At 35.5% G+C, this 18,509-nt stretch overlaps 1 protein-coding gene across 3 annotated transcripts in view; it reads left to right on the top strand.

Annotated features, from left to right (window-relative positions):
* CFAP47 (cilia and flagella associated protein 47) overlaps positions 1-18,509 on the top strand; it is a 502,187-nt gene that overhangs the window by 114,785 nt on the left and 368,893 nt on the right. For all 3 annotated transcript variants that reach the window (XM_070365964.1, XM_070365963.1, XM_070365962.1), the window contains exons 24-25: positions 4,379-4,538; positions 10,193-10,388. In XM_070365964.1, the coding sequence (XP_070222065.1) occupies positions 4,379-4,538; positions 10,193-10,388 (356 nt within the window). The remainder of the gene's footprint in view (positions 1-4,378; positions 4,539-10,192; positions 10,389-18,509) is intronic.

Genomic DNA, 18,509 nt, shown 5'->3' with positions numbered 1-18,509 from the left:
CTTCTTGATTTTAGTCCAGTGATATTTGCATTGACCTTCTAATCAATAAGACTCTAATGTGACACATTTGTGTTGTTTTAAACCACTGTTTGTGGTAATTTGTTGTGGAAGCAATTAAAAACCTAAAGTAAGCTATGTTAGCATCACACAGAATTAACTATAACTATTTTAGAGAAAATTGAAATAAGAATTGGTTAAAATTGGTTGCTTCTGGGAAACAGGAGTGTTGATGAGTAAGAGTTGAGTGGGCCAACTTTTTGATAAGTATATTTTCCCTATTTGTATAAACTATGTACATGTATCATTATGATGAATTTATAAAGAAAAATAACACAATACTACATATACTTGGAGAAGGAAATGGCAACCTACTCCGATGTTCTTGCCTGGTATATCCCACGGACAGAGGAGCCTGGAGGCCTGCAGTCCATGGGGTCATGAGAGTTGGACATGACTTAGCGACTAAACCACCACTTATACTAAATTAATTAACCAATGTTTCTCCCTTGATGAGTGCATCAGTTCTATTATTAGGATAGGATATAGAAAGAAGTGAATTGTATTTTGGAGATACCATTTCCTCAAATTCAGAATGAGAAAAATGAGGCATTCACATAACTAGCATGATACCATGCCCACCTTCTGTGTTAAGAAAAGGAAAAAAAAGATGTCTTCTTTACAAGGTGCAAAGGAACTTCCTTACAGAGTACACAAATATTAGGACTAAATAGATGTCTCAGTACATACAGACATTTCAGAATAAAATTGACTCATTTTTAAAATCCTGATTATTTTAAATCAATCATGCTTTGAAAGAAACAAAGTATGCTATTTTATTGTGGTGATGATTACATAGATCATTCTATACTCTTCAAATTTTGAAGAGCAGGGTTTTTAAAAACCTGGTTGAAGGTTTTATTTTCATAATGATTAGCACTGGAAAGATGAGTCTGCATACAAGTCATGTACATAGCTCCCAGATTCACAGGAATTTCACAAAGACAGTGCAGAGAGATTTGGCATACACGTTACACAACTTTCCCTAGTGTTAACACCTTATACAACCAGGAAACATTTTTTAACACTAACAAATTAGCATTAATAAGCTCAACATTCAGAAAATGAAGATCATGGCATCCGGTCCCACCACTTCATGGGAAATAGATGGGGAAACAGTGGAAACAGTGGCAGACTTTATTTTTCTGGGCTCCAAAATCACTGCAGATGGTGACTGCAGCCAGGAAATTAAAAGATGCTTACTCCTTGGGAGAAAAGTTATGACCAACCTAGATAGCATATTTAAAAACAGAGACATTACTTTGCCAACAAAGGTCCATCTAGTCAAGGCTATGGTTTTTCCTGTGGTCATGTATGGATGTGAGAGTTGGACTGTGAAGAAAGCTGAGTGCCGAAGAATTGATGCTTTTGAACTGTGGTGTTGGAGAAGACTCTTGAGAGTCCCTTGGACTGCAAGGAGATCCAACCAGTCCATTCTAAAGGAGATCAGCCCTGGGGTTTCTTTGGAAGGAATGATGCTAAAGCTGAAACTCCAGTACTTTGGCCACCTCATGCGAAGAGTTGATTCATTGGAAAAGACTCTGATGCTGGGAGGGATTGGGGGCAGGAGGAGAAGGGGACGACAGAGGATGAGCTGGCTGGATGGCATCACCGACTTGATGGACGTGAGTTTGAGTGAACTCCGGGAGTTGGTGATGGACAGGGAGGCCTGACGTGCTGCGATTCATGGGGTCACAAAGAGTCAGACACGACTGAGTGACTGAAGTGAACTGAACTGAACTGAAAATATTATTAGCTAAACAACAGACTGCATTCGGATTTCACTTTTACTGCCCAGGGTCCTATCCAGCATACCATATGGCATTTAGTCTCTTCTATTACATGATAGGTTCTCAAACTTGCTGATATTTTATGACCTTGTTAATTTTAAAGAATACTGGTCTGGTAGTTTTTTTTTTTTTTTTTTTTCCAGAATGTTCCTTAATTTTGGTTTGTCTTATATTTTTCACCTGACTGGTCTCCGTTCTTATTTTCTATGGACTTTGGGGAAGAAAATGTCACATAGATGAAATGTTCATTTTGTCACATCATGTGAAAGGAGTATATGTTATCAATAAACACACCGTGTTTCTCTACTGTAAAGCTGGAGAAGCCATTTTTCCCCTTTGCACACTATACTGTGGAAGGGAGTCATCAATTTCAGCCCACACTCAAGGTGTAGGGGGTCAAGCTCCATCTTCTGGAGGGGACATTTACGTATATTATTTGGAATGTTTCTGTAAGAAAGGTTATTCCCTTCCTCCCTCCCTTTATTTATTTATTTGTCAGTATGAACCCACATATATTTATTTCCTACTCTCAGTTTTAATCCAATGTTCATTTTTGTTTATGCTGCTAAAATTGTTCCAACTTTGGCTATTAGAACATCTTTTAGATTGACCCTTTGACGTGCTCTTGTTCTTATGATTTTTAAACATTTCTCTTACTTTCTATGACTACAAAATGGTCAAGGGCCACTTTTATTTTAGTTGTTCTAGCTCTCGAGTCAACATTTTCTCCAAGAAACCTCAGTATCTTTTATGGGAGAATGGTATTTAGAAAACAAGGTCTATATACAAGATGTGCTAGCTGCTACTGTGGTGTCACATGTTCTAGGTCCTTTTGGGAGATAGTGCCAGGAAATATTTGTATGTGTAAAAATCCATGAATACACATATATTGGTAATTTTTCTATCTACCTGCCTATCATCTATTTATATCTACCTTTTCCTGTCTACCTATCTAAACATGAGTTTTAACTTATAGCTCTTACTCTAATCCTGCGCCACAAGGTTCATTCCATCTTTCTCCCTTGTTCATTTTTAACTCTTCTATGACAATGAGAAGTCTGAATCTCTTATTTATAATGTATTTACTTATTTTTTTTTAACCCTGGTGTACTTAGTAAAGAAGTTTCAGGATTTTTAACCTGCACTCTCACCCCACTCCAGTACTCTTGCCTGGAAAATCCCATGGACAGAGGAGCCTGTTGGGCTGCAGTCCATGGGGTCGCTAAGAGTCGGACACTACTGAGCGACGTCACTTTCACTTTTCACTTTCATGCATTGGAGAAGGAACTGGCAACCCACTCCAGGGTTCTTGCCTGGAGAATCCCAGGGACAGGGGAGCCTGATGTGCTGCTGTCTATGGGGTTGCACAGACTCGGACACAACTGAAGCAACTTAGCAGCAGCAGTAGCAGCAGCAACCTGTACTCTGTTAGAATTATTAGCATATTTTCCAACTAGAGTACAGTGTTTATAAAGAGTATCTTTTTGTCTTTAGCTTTATGTAGTTTCCAGTCAAAACACAGTTTTCCAGAATTATGTAGGCCATTCTTTACCCAGTACCTTCAGTGAGGTTATTTCATTCTTTTGCGATATAATTTGTCACAGTCTACAATCCATCCTGGGATCCCTGACATCTTGGTTGATTCCTTTTAATTTTCATATTTTTAAGTCTACTCCTTGCAGTATATAATTATTTGGGTTTTTGGAAATTGTATAGAAGGGTTTACCACTTCAGTGCCATATAGAACAGTTTTATTACACTGAAAAATCTCTCTATAACCCGTTGGCAATTAACTACTTCTCCTTCCACCAACATTTGGCAGCAATTGATTTTATTTTCCATCCACAAAATTTTGCATTTCCAGACTGACAGGTAATTTAATTATACAATATGTAGACATTTGGACTTAGCATCTTTCACTTAAAATTAAGTAAATATGTAATATTCACTTATGTTTTTACTTGAATTAACATTTTACTTATTTTATCACTGAATTTTATCCTATTTTATCGCTGTACTGCAGTTTTTTTATGCATTCATTTGTTGATAGAAACCATGTTTGTTTTGACTTCCAGTGGTTCGTGATTATGAGCAAAGCTATTGTAAACATTCACATACAGATTTTTGTATAAACATAAATTTTCAATTTACTTAGGAAAATAATTAAAACTAGGTTTACTGGGTCATTTGCTAAGTGTATGTTTAGCATTATAAGAAGCTGTCAAACTGTCTTCCAACATGACTGTACCAATTTGCATTCTACCTTCATGAATGAAGGTTCTTGTTACTCTGCATCCTTTCTAGCTAGCATAGCTCCTTTGAGTACTTTCATAGTTGTTAACAGGCTATGGACATATTCATGTACCTGTTTGTCTAATATTCACCTTTAAAACATTTTATCTGTGATTACCACTTTTAATTGCTTACTTTGTTCATAGGACCATCAAGTTGCTATGGCAATACAAACTAAATTTTAGATTGCATATTGTAATTTTTATAAATGTCTTCTTTTATTTTTTATGTGTGAACAGAATCTGGTCTTACATAATACTTCAAGAAAAGATGTAGTGTGGAATTTGGATATTAGAAATACTGGCAAGCTTTTCAAAGATGGTATATTCAAATTTAGCACACTCAGTGGAACTCTGCAACCAAATGAAGAGTGTAATGTTGCTGTAAATTTCTGTCCAAGTAGGTACCTTTTTCCTGTATTTGTTGTTATTTCTATATCAGTTTATCATTCACATATTTTATTTTACTATGTATATGAAACTTTATATTATTATATGTACTTAAAACAGTTTTAAGAAATTTCTTACTAAAATTTTGTAGTAACTATCATTATAAATGACTCCCTTTGATCCTTTCCTCCTGGTGTTCATGCTGTTATATACTCCCCTCCTACATCAAATAAGGTTAATATATGACTTGTGGGATTTTATGGATGTGATGGTGTCTGATCTCTAAGGGTTTATCAGAAAAGACATCACAACCTCTGACTTACATGGATTGCTTGCTTTGGGGAAAGCTGGCCAGAATGTTTGTTTATCTATATTTCTACTTTCCTGGTTTTTTTTAATTGCAAAAATATAACTGTACCTTTTAATAATTGGTATAACAGTTTTCTTCCATTAAATATCTATTTGAAAACAATTTGGAAGCTTTACACATTTGATTTTCTAATGAACTACAGATTATTTTTTCTAGTTTCTAGAAAAAGGCGTATAATTGAGTTTTTCCCTTCAAGAATAATATGCTTTTCCAGCAATCAAGGTGTTGTTTTATATGCATCACTGTATAAAAAACAAAAATATCTTTCCCCCCTGAATTATCTTGGTACCTTGTTGAAAATCAACTAACCATAAACATGATTCTTTATTTCTCTTGGTCTTAGAGAATGGCTTGTGAAGTATTTTATTCCCTTCATTTCTGTTTTTATGAAGATTGATATTAATTATTCATGAAATGTTTGGTAAATTCCACCAATGAAGTTGTTTCAGCTTTGGCTGTTCCATGTGGGAAATGTTTTGATTCCTACTTTCATTCCTTTAAGTATATTCATATTTTAAGTTCATATTTAGTTCATATTTTATATTTCTTCTTATAATTATATTTCTTATAATTACATATTATAATATGTAGTTCATATTTTATATTTCTTCTTTCATCAATTGAAGTAGTTTATATCTTTCTAGAAATTTATCCATTTGTTCTAGGTTATCTAATTTGTTTGTATATAGTTGTACATTGTGTTCTCTCATAATTCATTTATTACATTTCTGTAAAGTGAGCATTTTCCCTTTTTTTATTCATGATTTTTGAATCTTTTCTTTCTTTTTTCTTGGTCAGTCTTGCTAATGATTTTTAAAATTTGTTATTTTCAAAGACCAACTTTTGATTGCCTAATTTTTTTCCTGTGCTTAAAGTCAATTAATTTCTGTTCTAATATTTATTATTTTCTCTATTCTGCTTTGTTTGGCTGTAATTTTTTTTCTTATCTCTTAGGGTGCAAGGTGTTAGGTATTGATTTGAAACATCTTTTTATATATAGACATTTATAGTTATAAATTTCACTCTGAGCACTGATTTAGGTGTATCACATAAATTTTGGCATGTTTTGTTTTCCTTTTAATCTCAAGGTATTTTTTTTTAACTTACCTTACCACTCCTTAACAATTATTTTTTTGTGGAGTGTGCTGTTTAATTTTCATGTATTTGAGAATTTCCCATATTTCACTTTAATATTGAGTTCTATTTTTATTACATTGTTGTTGCAGAACATAGTTTATATGGTTTTAGTCTTTTTTTAATGGAGTGAAAGTCACTCAGTCATGTCTGAGTCTTTGTGACTCCATGGACTATAATTCTCCAGGCCAGAATACTGGAGTGGGTAGCTGTTCCCTTCTCCACAGGATCTTCCCAACCCAGGAATCAAACAGGGGTCTCCTGCATTGCAGGCGGATTCTTTACCAGATCACCTTATACCCTAAAATATGATCTACCCAAGAGAATGTTCCACATACACTTGAGAAGTTTATGTATTTTGCTTTTGTTAGAGGAAATGTTCCATAGATGTGTGTTAGGTCTACTTCATTTATAATGTTGTGTAAGTCTTTTTATTTCTTTAGTGATCTACCTACTTGACTTTCCCACATTTGTGAGTGGTTGTTGAAGTTTTAAAGGGTTTTTATTTCATTATTTATTTATCCTTTCAATTCTATCAGATTTTTCTCAAGTACTTTGTGGCTCTGTTAAGTATGTGTATGTTTATAATTGTTTTATATTCTTGATGGGCTTCCCTGATAGCTCAGTTGATAAATAATCTGCCTGTAGTGCAGGAGACCCCGGTTCAATTCCTAGATTGGGAGGATCCTCTGGAGAAGGGATGGGCTACCCACTCCAGTATTCTTGGGCTTCCCTTGTGGCTCGGCTGGTAAAGAATCTGCCGGCAATGTGGGAGACCTGGGTTCGATCCCTGAGTTGGGAAGATCCCCTGGAGAAGGCAAAGGCTACCCACTCCAGTATTCTGGCCTGGAGAATTCCATGAACTGTATAGTCCGTGGAGTCACAAAGAGTTGGACACAACTGAGCAACTTTCACTTTACTTCACTACTTCACATTTCTTCTTGATAGCTTATCCTGTTATTAGTACATATAGCACCCTTATTTATCTATAGTAGCAATTCTTTTCTTAATATTTATTTTCTGTTATTGTTATAGTCACTGCAGTTCTCTTTTAGTTACTACTTGCATGTATATTATTTCTCTGTCCTTTTACTTTCGAGTGAGTTGTTTTTTGAATCTAAAAGTATCTCCTGTAGATGACATGAATTTGGATTGTTTTTATTTTTATAATTTATTTATTTTTGGCTATGCTGGGTCTTTGTTGCTCTGTGAGCTTTCTGTAGTTGTGGAGTGAGAGATACTCTCCAGTTGCAGTTACATGGGCTTCTCATTGAGGTGGTTTCAGTAGCTGAGGTGTGAGGGCTCAGTAGTTGTGGTTCCTGGGCTCTAGAGCATAGGCTCAATAGTTGTCAGGGAGGCCCTGGATTTTTTTTTAATCTAAATTTTACTTATCTCAGCCTTTTTGTTGCTGTATTGAATTACTTTACTTTTACTGATTGATTACTAATGAAGTGAAGGAAAGATTTACATCTTTTTGTTATTTGCTTTCTGTATGTCTTTTAGTTTAACATTTTACTTCTCTTGTTTCTTTCACAAATTTTGAGGTATTTTCATGGTGATTTTCCTGAAAAAAATACAACTAACATATTAGTTTTTAAAATATAATTGAGATAAATACCAAGTTTTTGTCGATAGTATGCAAAAACTTTGCTCCAATATAGCATCCCTGCTTAAAGCTCAACATTCAGAAAACTAAGATCATGGCATCTGGTCCCATCACTTCATGGCAAATCGATGGGGAAACAGTGGAAACAGTGGCTGACTTTATTTTTCTGGGCTCCAAAATCACTGCAGATGGTGATTGCAGCCATGAAATTAAAAGACGCTTACTCCTTGGAAGGAAAGTTATGACCAACCTAGACAGCATATTAAAAAGCAGAGATGTTATTGTGTCAACAAAGATCTGTCTAGTCAAGGCTATGGTTTTTCTAGTAGTCATGTGAGAGTTGGACTATAAGAAAGCTGAGAGCAGAAGAATTGATGCTTTTAAACTGTGGTGTTGGAGAAGACTCTTGAGAGTCCCTTGGACTGCAAGCATATTGAACCAGTCCATCCTAAAAGAGATCAGTCCTGGGTGTTCATTGGAGGGACTCATGTTGAAGCTGAAACTCCAATACTTTGGCCACCTGATGTGGAGAGCTGACTCATTTGAAAAGACCCTGATGCTGGGAAAGATTGAGGGCAGGAGGAGAAGGGGATGATAGAGGATGAGATGGTTAGTTGGCATCACTGACACAATGGATATGGGTTTGGGTGGACTCCGGGAGTTGGTGATGGACAGGGAGGCCTGGTTTACTGCGGTTCATGGGGTCGCAAAGAGTCGGACACGACTGAGCAACTGAACTGAACAGGAAGATGCCTCATGCACAGATACCTAGGAAATTAAGTCTAACCAACACTAGTCTATCAGCTAACCCAACCCACTCCCCACCCCCGCACCCCATCTGACCCCATGAGATCAGGTTAAGTCTGTATTCTAAAACGACACCTTCTCATAGCTTCTTGCCCTTCCCTATTCTGCTTCCCTCCTTTACCCACAGGTTCCTCTGAGAGCACTCCCGCAGTAAATCACTTGCATTGGGATCTCTCGGACACTACCATATTTTACACTACTGGCAATCTAATACCAGTGACTAGCTATGTCAATAGTAGAAAAGGCAGTATAAGAACCTGTTACTACTTTTAAAGTCTTAAGAATTCATTAAGCTGTGTGTTCGCTCTCAGTAATATTCTGTAAGACAGTGTTGCAGTAAATCTACATCCAGCATACCTTTTATCCTGGCCTTGTATATTCAGTGTAGATTTATAGGTGAGAGAGAAGACATCAGATACTGTGATTAGTAGACTTTAAAAATCTTTTTATTTTGTATTCCCTCTGTTTAGAACTCTGAAAATATGATAGAAAGCATCAAATATTCCCTGCAATCTAAAGTTTACTTTGTAAAACTTATTAGGTCTCATTGTATATTTCTGTGAATTTCTTCTTAGTTTCTAATGTGTCTGGTACTAAAAGAAATAGCATAAAAACTAGTCCAGCCAAAGCTACCATCTGTATTTCTATTCAGAGTTTTTCCTTTATGTCCCAAATGAACATTTATATCCAGATGAAGTGGTCTGGATTATTTAGATGGAAATAAGAAAAATTTCCATTTGACTTTTTTCTTTCAGTGTGGGACTGAGCCCATGCAGTCAAACCCGTTGTTTCCCTCCATAGGATACAATCCTAACTCTTAAAAAATCAAGCATGCCTATAACACTTTTAAATAAATTACCTCTTAGGTGAGAGAGAAGGCATACCTGGGCTTAAAAACATACATTATTGAAGCCACAGTGGTCTTAGATTATATAAGGAGCCTCATTCTTCATTACCCCAGAAACCTTTAAATTTTCTGAAACCCAGAAATAATCTCAAAGCAGCCCATTCAAAACTCAGAATTCAGTAAGTTTTTGAATTCTAAAATACAACATTGAGTTCAGACTCACAAGATCATATTTTTCTGCCTATGAGATTTATGTTTGGAGATTTGAGTCTTAAAAGACATTGGCACCTGTTGTCTGAGACCAGCCTGCTGCCTCTGTGCTGAGCCCTTTTCTCCAGCACAAACTGCCTTTCCTCCTATGAGTTGCCACGTGGTAATTTCCTGTCTTTTCCTATGAGGTGAGATTAACCAGTCAATCCTAACAGCCTTTCATAAACCTAAAAATCTGAGAGAAAGCATGTTTGATTCCTCTCAGTATATCCTTTCCTCAGTAGTCCCCTAAGATCCTTAGGGCAGTTATCTGACCTCATCTTCATACTGCCTATATTAAAGAGATGGGTAGCTCCTGTTAAGGCACAGAAAGCAGTTAAAAAATAGAAGTCTTGTTGTACTGTGTCCCCACAGTATATGTATTTTCCCATAATAATGAAAATCTGTTTTAAGGGAACATGCTCTATTTCTACACAGAGTGTTCTTTAAAAGAGTTTTATTTGCATGACACCTCATTACATGTCTTAAGTTCCTTAGCAGGATAAATTCAGTTTCCAGGTAATCTATTCTGCTCCACTAAACTGTAACTTAATAGTACATCTTAATATTTAGTAAGGTTTAAATTATATAATTTTTTTTGCTGTGTGTGCACTAATCTAAAATACTTTAAAAATGTTTTTCTTTCATTAGAACAGCCTAGAGAATACACAGCTGATATCCCTATTTATTTAAATGATAATCCAGTTTGCTATCGAATGTTACATCTGATTGGAGAGATAAAATCACCCAAGTTATTATTTGTTCCTCCTTTCGTATTTTTTACTCCTGTTCCTTTGGATGTACCAGCTGTGATGGATGTCAACATTTTACCTCAGAACTATTTCAGGTAAACACCTAATGTGAATTTACCACATCTTCTTCAAGTACTTCTTTGTTTCTGTCTGCGTTATACGAGTCATGAGCAATGTCTGACTGTTCTGTAGATGGAGTGAACTTATCAATGTAATACACCACATTAACAAATTGAAAAACAAAAACCATATGATTATCTCAATAGATGCAGAGAAAGCCTTTGACAAAATTCAACACCCATTTATGATAAAAACTCTCCAGAAAGCAGGAATAGAAGGAACATACCTCAACATAATAAAAGCTATATATGACAAACCCACAGCAAACATTATCCTCAATGGTGAAAAATTGAAAGCATTTCCTCTAAAGTCAGGAACAAAACAAGGGTGCCCACTTTCACCATTACTATTCAACATAGTTTTGGAAGTTTTGGCTACAGCAATCAGAGCAGAAAAGAAATAAAAGGAATCCAAATTGGAAAAGAAGAAGTAAAAACTCTCACTATTTGCAGATGACATGATCCTCTACATAGAAAACCCTAAAGACTCCACCAGAAAATTACTAGAACTAATCAATGATTATAGTAAAGTTGCAGGATATAAAATCAACACACAGAAATCCCTTGCATTCCTATACACTAATAATGAGAAAACAGAAAGAGAAATTAAGGAAACAATTCCATTCACCATTGCAACGAAGAGAATAAAATACTTAGGAATATATCTACCTAAAGAAACTAAAGACCTATATATAGAAAACTATAAAACACTGGTGAAAGAAATCAAAGAGGACACTAATAGATGGAGAAATATACCATGTTCATGGATTGGAAGAATCAATATAGTGAAAATGAGTATACTACCCAAAGCAATTTATAGATTCAATGCAATCCCTATCAAGCTACCAACAGTATTCTTCACAGAGCTAGAACAAATAATTTCACAATTCGTATGGAAATACAAAAAACCTCGAATAGCCAAAGCGATCTTGAGAAAGAAAAATGGAACTGGAGGAATCAACCTACCTGACTTCAGGCTCTACTACAAAGCCACAGTTATCAAGACAGTATGGTACTGGCACAAAGACAGAAATATAGATCAATGGAACAAAATAGAAAGCCCAGAGATAAATCCACGCACATATGGACACCTTATCTTTGACAAAGGAGGCAAGAATATACAGTGGATTAAAGACAATCTCTTTAACAAGTGGTGCTGGGAAATCTGGTCAACCACTTGTAAAAAAGAATGAAACTAGAACACTTTCTAACACCATATACAAAAATAAACTCAAAATGGATTAAAGATCTCAACAGAAGACCAGAAACTATAAAACTCCTAGAGGAGAACATAGGCAAAACACTCTCTGACATACATCACAGCAGGATCCTCTATGACCCACCTCCCAGAATATTGGAAATAAAAGCAAAAATAAACAAATGGGACCTAATTAAACTTAAAAGCTTCTGCACATCAAAGGAAACTATTAGCAAGGTGAAAAGACAGCCTTCAGAATGGGAGAAAATAATAGCAAATGAAGCAACCGACAAACAACTAATCTCAAAAATATACAAGCAACTCCTACAGCTCAACTCCAGAAAAATAAATGACCCAATCAAAAAATGGGCCAAAGATCTAAATAGACATTTCTCCAAAGAAGACATACAGATGGCTAACAAACACTTGAAAAGATGTTCAACATCACTCTTTATCAGAGAAATGCAAATAAAAACCACTATGAGGTACCATTTCACACCAGTCAGAATGGCTGCGATCCAAAAGTCTACAAATAATAAATGCTGGAGAGGGTGTGGAGAAAAGGGAACCCTCTTACACTGTTGGTGGGAATGCAAACTAGTACAGCCACTATGGAGAACAGTGTGGAGATTCTTAAAAACTGGAAATAGAACTGCCTTATGATCCAGCAATCCCACTGCTGGGCATACACACTGAGGAAACCAGAAGGAAAGAGACACGTGTACCCCAATGTTCATCGCAGCACTGTTTATAATAGCCAGGACATGGAAGCAACCTAGATGTCCATCAGCAGATGAATGGATAAGAAAGCTGTGGTACATATACACAATGGAGTATTACTCAGCCATTAAAAAGAATACATTTGAATCAGTTCTAATGAGGTGGATGAAACTGGAGACTATTATACAGAGTGAAGTAAGCCAGAAGGAAAAACATAAATACAGTATACTAACGCATGTTTATGGAATTTAGAAAGATGGTAACGATAACCCTGTGTACGAGACAGCAAAAGAGACACTGATGTATAGAACAGTCTTATGGACTCTGTGGGAGAGGGTGGGAAGATTTGGGAGAATGTCATTGAAACATGTGAAATGTCATGTATGAAACGAGATGCCAGTCCAGGTTCAGTGCACGATGCTGGATGCTTGGGGCTGGTGCGCTGGGAAGGCCCAGGGGGATGGTATGGGGAGGTTGGGAGGGAGGAGGGTTCAGGATGGGGAGCATGTGATTTTTTTTTAAAAATAAAATTGAAAAAAAAATAAAATAAAATAAAATAAAATATTTAACTGTACGTTTAAATTAAAAATACCCCCCAAGAGCTCATTTAGTTATCTCAGTTTTTAAATTTTCTTATAAAAATTTTTGCTATGTCTGATTTTGTGATTTAAGAAGCAAGCTTAAAACTTCAGTGTATTACTTTTCTTTTACTCCATGACCAATTACCACAGATCTAGTGCCTTTTAAAACATGAATTTGTTCTCAAGTTTCATCAGTGGTCAGTAGTCCAGGTTAGTTTAGTGTTCACTGCTTAAGATCTCAGTAGGCAGAAATCAGGTGTGGACTACAGCAGCACATCATCTGTGACTCAGTCCTCCTCCAAGTTGGCAGAATTAATCCCTGTAGTTGTAGGACTCAGGCGTCATTTTTTTTTGCTGGCTGTTTGCTTGGGCAACTCTCAGCTCTTATGGACCACCCTCAAGTCCTAGACCAGAGAAGGCGATGGCACCCCACTCCAGTACTCTTGCCTGGAAAGTCCCATGGATGGAGGAGCCTGTTAGGCTGCAGTCCATGGGGTCGCTAAGAGTCAGACGCGACTTCACTTTCACTTTTCACTTGCATGCATTGGAGAAGGAAATGGCAACCCACTCCAGTGTTCTTGTCTGGAGAATCCCAGGGACAGGGGAGCCTAGTGGGCTGCCGTCCATGGGGTCACACAGAGTCGGACACGACTGAAGCGACTTAGCAGCAGCAGCAAGCCCTAGACATGTGGTTCCCTTCTTACAACATGGTATTTAACCCATTCAAAGCCAGAAGTACACCATCTCTTGGACTTTTCTCTCTCACCTGATTAAATTTGATTCACCCATGATTGTCTCCCTTTTGCATACTCAAATTCCATTAGCTAGGGATCTTCATTACATATGGAACTTCCCTTTACTATTGCCATATAGCATAACTTAATCATCAAAGTTGGAGAAGGTGATGGCACCTCACTCTAGTTCTCTTGCCTGGAAAATCCCATGGACGGCAGAGCCTGGTAGGCTGCAGTCCATGGGGTCGCTAAGAGTCGGACACGACTGAGCGACTTCACTTTCACTTTTCACTTTCATGCATTGGAGAAGGAAATGGCAACCCACTCCAGTGTTCTTGCCTGGAGAATCCCAGGGATGGGGAGCCTGGTGGGCTTCCATCTGTGGGGTCGCACAGAGTCGGACACAACTGAAGCGACTTAGCAGCAGCAGCAATCATCAAAGTAAGTGTCTCATCATGTTTATAGGTTCTGCCACCCAAGGAATGGGAATTATGCAGTTTATACACCAAGGAACAGGACTCTTGGTGGCCATCACAGAATTCTACCTATCATAGTGCACATGCTATAGAGAAATATCATCTGTTTGCATTTTTAAAAAATTGATAAGCAGCTCAAGCCCCAGTACTCTGTTGGACTAGATACATTATGAGCTCTCACATTACGAAACAGAGCATGTGTGTGTGTGTGTGTGCGTGTATAAAACTGTTGGAGTACTGAGAAGTGTGGGAGGCTTCTAAAGGACTGAGAGCAAACCAAAACAATACATACTTATAAGCTGAAACCAGAGTAGGAGCGGTGAACTGGATTAACATACCAAGGGTAGACTTGTTTTTAAATTTTAAGACAATTTCAAGATAGGAAAACTTAATCTCAGATTCCTGGATTAATCCAGGGACACTGGAAGAGGCTAAAATGATTCCATGTCAGTAAGTCCTTCTATCTTTCATTATATATATATAATATATATATCTTTCATATATATATATTAGCTAGTTTTCCTAGCTAATGGAATTTGAGTATGCAAAGGGAGACAATCATGGGTGAATCAAATTTAATCAGGTGAGAGAGAAAAGTCAAAGAGATGGTATACTTCTGGCTTTGAATGAGTTAAATACCATGTTGTAAATACCATGTTTTTATATATATATATATCTCAGAATTTTCTGATGGACTTTTCAAAAGCAGAGGTTATTAGATCCTATATCTAGAATTTATGATTCAGTAAGCCTGGAATGGGATATAGTAATTTGTATTTCTAATAAGTTTCCAAATGATATTGATACTCCTGTTCACAAAGTGAACCGGAATTTCTACTCAAAATGAAACCATCCTCAATTTTGGCCTATATTTCAGTTTTCACAGATTGCTAACAGCTAGACAGGAGCAGTGTCAAGCATTACAAAACTCACCAGGAGGGAAGACATCATAACTTAGAGTCAGCACAAGCAGTCTTAAGATTTAGACTCTTAAGTAATTCAGATATTGGATTTATCAGATATAAAGTATAAATAATTTGTTTAAAAAATAAAAGATGGCATTATAAAAATTAGTAATTAACATGGGATTGTATCATATAGATTGGAAAATGAACCTAATATAACTTTTAGAAATTTTAAAATAAAGCATGTAAGGTTAAATTTTAAGGGCATCCATTAAACCTAAACATAGAAACAGACAAAACTTCAGTTAACTTTACAAGAGAAGCACACTTTTTAAATGAAGGGGAAACTGAACAAAAATGATGGCAAAAACTCAAAATAATTGAGTAATGCAATGGAATGTAAATAAATTGACCAGTTAAAAGACAGAGGCTCATAGAGGGAATAAGAAAAAATTCCAGCTTCCTATTTTAAAAAGTATTTATGAAATGTAAGGACAAAAAGATTAAAATAAAGTGGGGTTTCTCAACTTCAGAACTCTTGATATTTTGATGATAATAATTCCTTTTTTTATTAAAGTCTCTCCTATACTTTGTAGGATATTAAGCAGCCTCCCCCCCAACCCCACAGTTGTGAAAGAAAAAAAATAATAATAAAATGTCTCCACACATTGCTACATTTCTCTTTGGAAGCAAAACCATTCCTAGTTCAGAAGCACCAAGTTAAAATATTGATTTACATACATTAAAATAGTGATTATGATCATTTCCATAGATGCAGGGAAAAAAAGAATTTCACAGAATTCAAAAATAATTTATAAAACTCTTAAACAGTAATAAAAGAGAAGTTATTTAAGTTGGCAAAGTTTTCTGTCATAAACCTAGAGGAGACATTATTATGGATATTGGAATATAAATAAATTGCCTTTAAATAAAATAGAAAAGGCAAGGATGCCTATTATCACTGTCTTTCAAACATGTTTTACTAGAGAACCTAGTCCATGCCGGAGTTAAGAAAAATAAAATATGTGAGGATAGGAAAATAAGCTTCAGAACCAGCATTATCTGTTGATTAGGAGATTTTCCATATAGGAAATGAAAAGAATTTATACACAGATATTTAAAGCTATGAAGATCGTTTATCAAGTTAAACAAATGTAAGTCCAATATTTAAGGTTCAATAGTATTTCAGCACACAACATTTAGATCATGCAACTGTAAAACTACTATCCTTAAAAACATTAGCAATTGAAGGTAATAGGAAGAATTGTATGTGACTATATGGATAAAATTATAAATCTTAAATCGAAGAACTCATAAATAAATGAAGATTTACACCATATTCATGAATTGTGATATTCAGGATTTTAAAAAGCACAGTTCTCCACAAATCAACTTAGATTTTTCATGCAACTGCAATAAAAATTCAAATAAAAATTTTCATCAAGATTGACAAGTAAAATTCTAAATCTTATATGGAAAAATCAAGGGTCAAGAATAGCCACACCACCCCTGAAGAAGAAGGTGAGAAAGGCTTACCTGCTCAAATACCAAGAGTGAATCAATGTCACAGTGGTGCAGTGATAGATTAAATGAGCAAAGGAACCCAGTAGACTTGAAAATGGCCCACACATGGACAGATACTGAATATGTGACAAAGGCAGTATAGATCTTTGGAGAAAAAAGATTACTATTCAATAAATGGTGCTGAGATAATTAACTGTATAAAATAGTTCAAACTGGATTCCTGTCTACTTAATACATGAAAATTCATTACACATCGATTAAAAGGCAAAATGTAAAAAAAGAAAACAATTTTAATGTCTGTAGCTAGAGAAAGATTTCTTAAACATGACTTAAAATTATGCTAACAGTAAAATAAATAGCTGGTAAGAATTAATCAGAAAAAATACCAAATAACAGAAATGTTGACAAAAAGTTTCAATAGATATTTCACAGATAAAATATAAAACACATGAAAAAATATACAGTAATTGACCTCTTTGTAAACTTGAAAGTAAGAATTAGTGACTACAGCAAGATATCATTTTGCTTGTCCTAGGTAGGCAATCGTTAGGAAGTCAGGCTACCAGTTGGAGTATCAGTGAGTAAGAACATAGTAGATAATACTATGTAAGGTGTAGTATCTGCATATTTCACAGCCCAACATTTCCACTTCACAGTATATACAGGAAAAATGCATCAGGGAAATGCAAATCAAAACCACAATGAGGTATCACCTCATACTTATCAGAATGGCTATTGTCAAAAAGGCAATGAATAATAAATGTTGCCAAGGATATGGAGAAAAGGGAACTCTAGTTCACTGTTGGTGGGAGTGGACATTGCTGCAGCCACTATGGCACACAGCATGTTGGGTCCTCAAAAAATTAAAAATAGAGCTATCATATGATCCAGTAATTCCACATCTGGGTATATATCCAAAGAAAACAAAAATGCTAATTCAAAAAGATACATGAACCCCAGTGTTCATAGCAACATTATTTATAATAGCCAAGGTATGGGAGCAACCTGAGTGCCCATCAATAGACTAATGGATAAAGAAGATGTGTATATATTTTACATATTCAATGGGATATTATTTGGCCATAAAAAAGAATTAAATTTTACCATTCACAGCAAACATGGATGGGCCTGGAAGGTATTATGCTTAGTGAAGTAAGTCAGACAAAGACAGATACTGTATCTTTTCACTTATATGTAGAATCTAAAAAATAAAACAAATGAATATAACAAAAGAGAAACAGATTTATAGATACAGAGGAAAAAATAGTGATGGGGAAGGGTCAAGATAAGGGAAGTGGATTAAAAGGTACAAACCACTATGTATAAAATAAATAAGCTACAAAGATATATTTTACAACACAGGGCATGTAACTAATATTTTATAATAACATAAGTATTGAATCAGTATGCTGTACATCTGAAAATAATATAACATTGCAAATCAACTATACTACAAGGTATGTTTGAAATTATTCATAGTTGTATTATTCAGAATAGTGAAATCTGGGAACTACACAAATGTCCAGTGACATGTGAGGGTATAATTAATTTGTGATATATATGCACTTGAATAAATATTCTATATCTGTGATGTGGAGGAATTTTAATAACACAACTGTATTAGGAATCTTAGAAAACAAAATACTGAGATTAATTAAAAGAAAGTCAAAGAAGGCTGCATATATTGATATCCTGTATATAAAATGGCAAAAAAGGACAATGAAACAAATTTATATTTAAAAATATATGCCTCTTTATAGATATAAAGTAATAGATGTAAAGAGTGGTCAGTTGACATGTTAAAAATATATAAATTGTGGGGATTTGTGTACCATTATTTTCGTAAACTACCAAATCTTAGACCCACCTCAGAGCTTCTCTAGTTCAGTACTTTATTTTGCAGTTAATCATTCTGAGATCCAGAGAAAACAAGTTCCGAGTGTGACAGAAATCAATGAA

Source organism: Bos mutus, chromosome X, assembly GCF_027580195.1.
Source record: "Bos mutus isolate GX-2022 chromosome X, NWIPB_WYAK_1.1, whole genome shotgun sequence".
Taxonomy (NCBI): domain Eukaryota; kingdom Metazoa; phylum Chordata; class Mammalia; order Artiodactyla; family Bovidae; genus Bos; species Bos mutus.
This window is presented reverse-complemented; position numbering and strand designations above follow the sequence as displayed.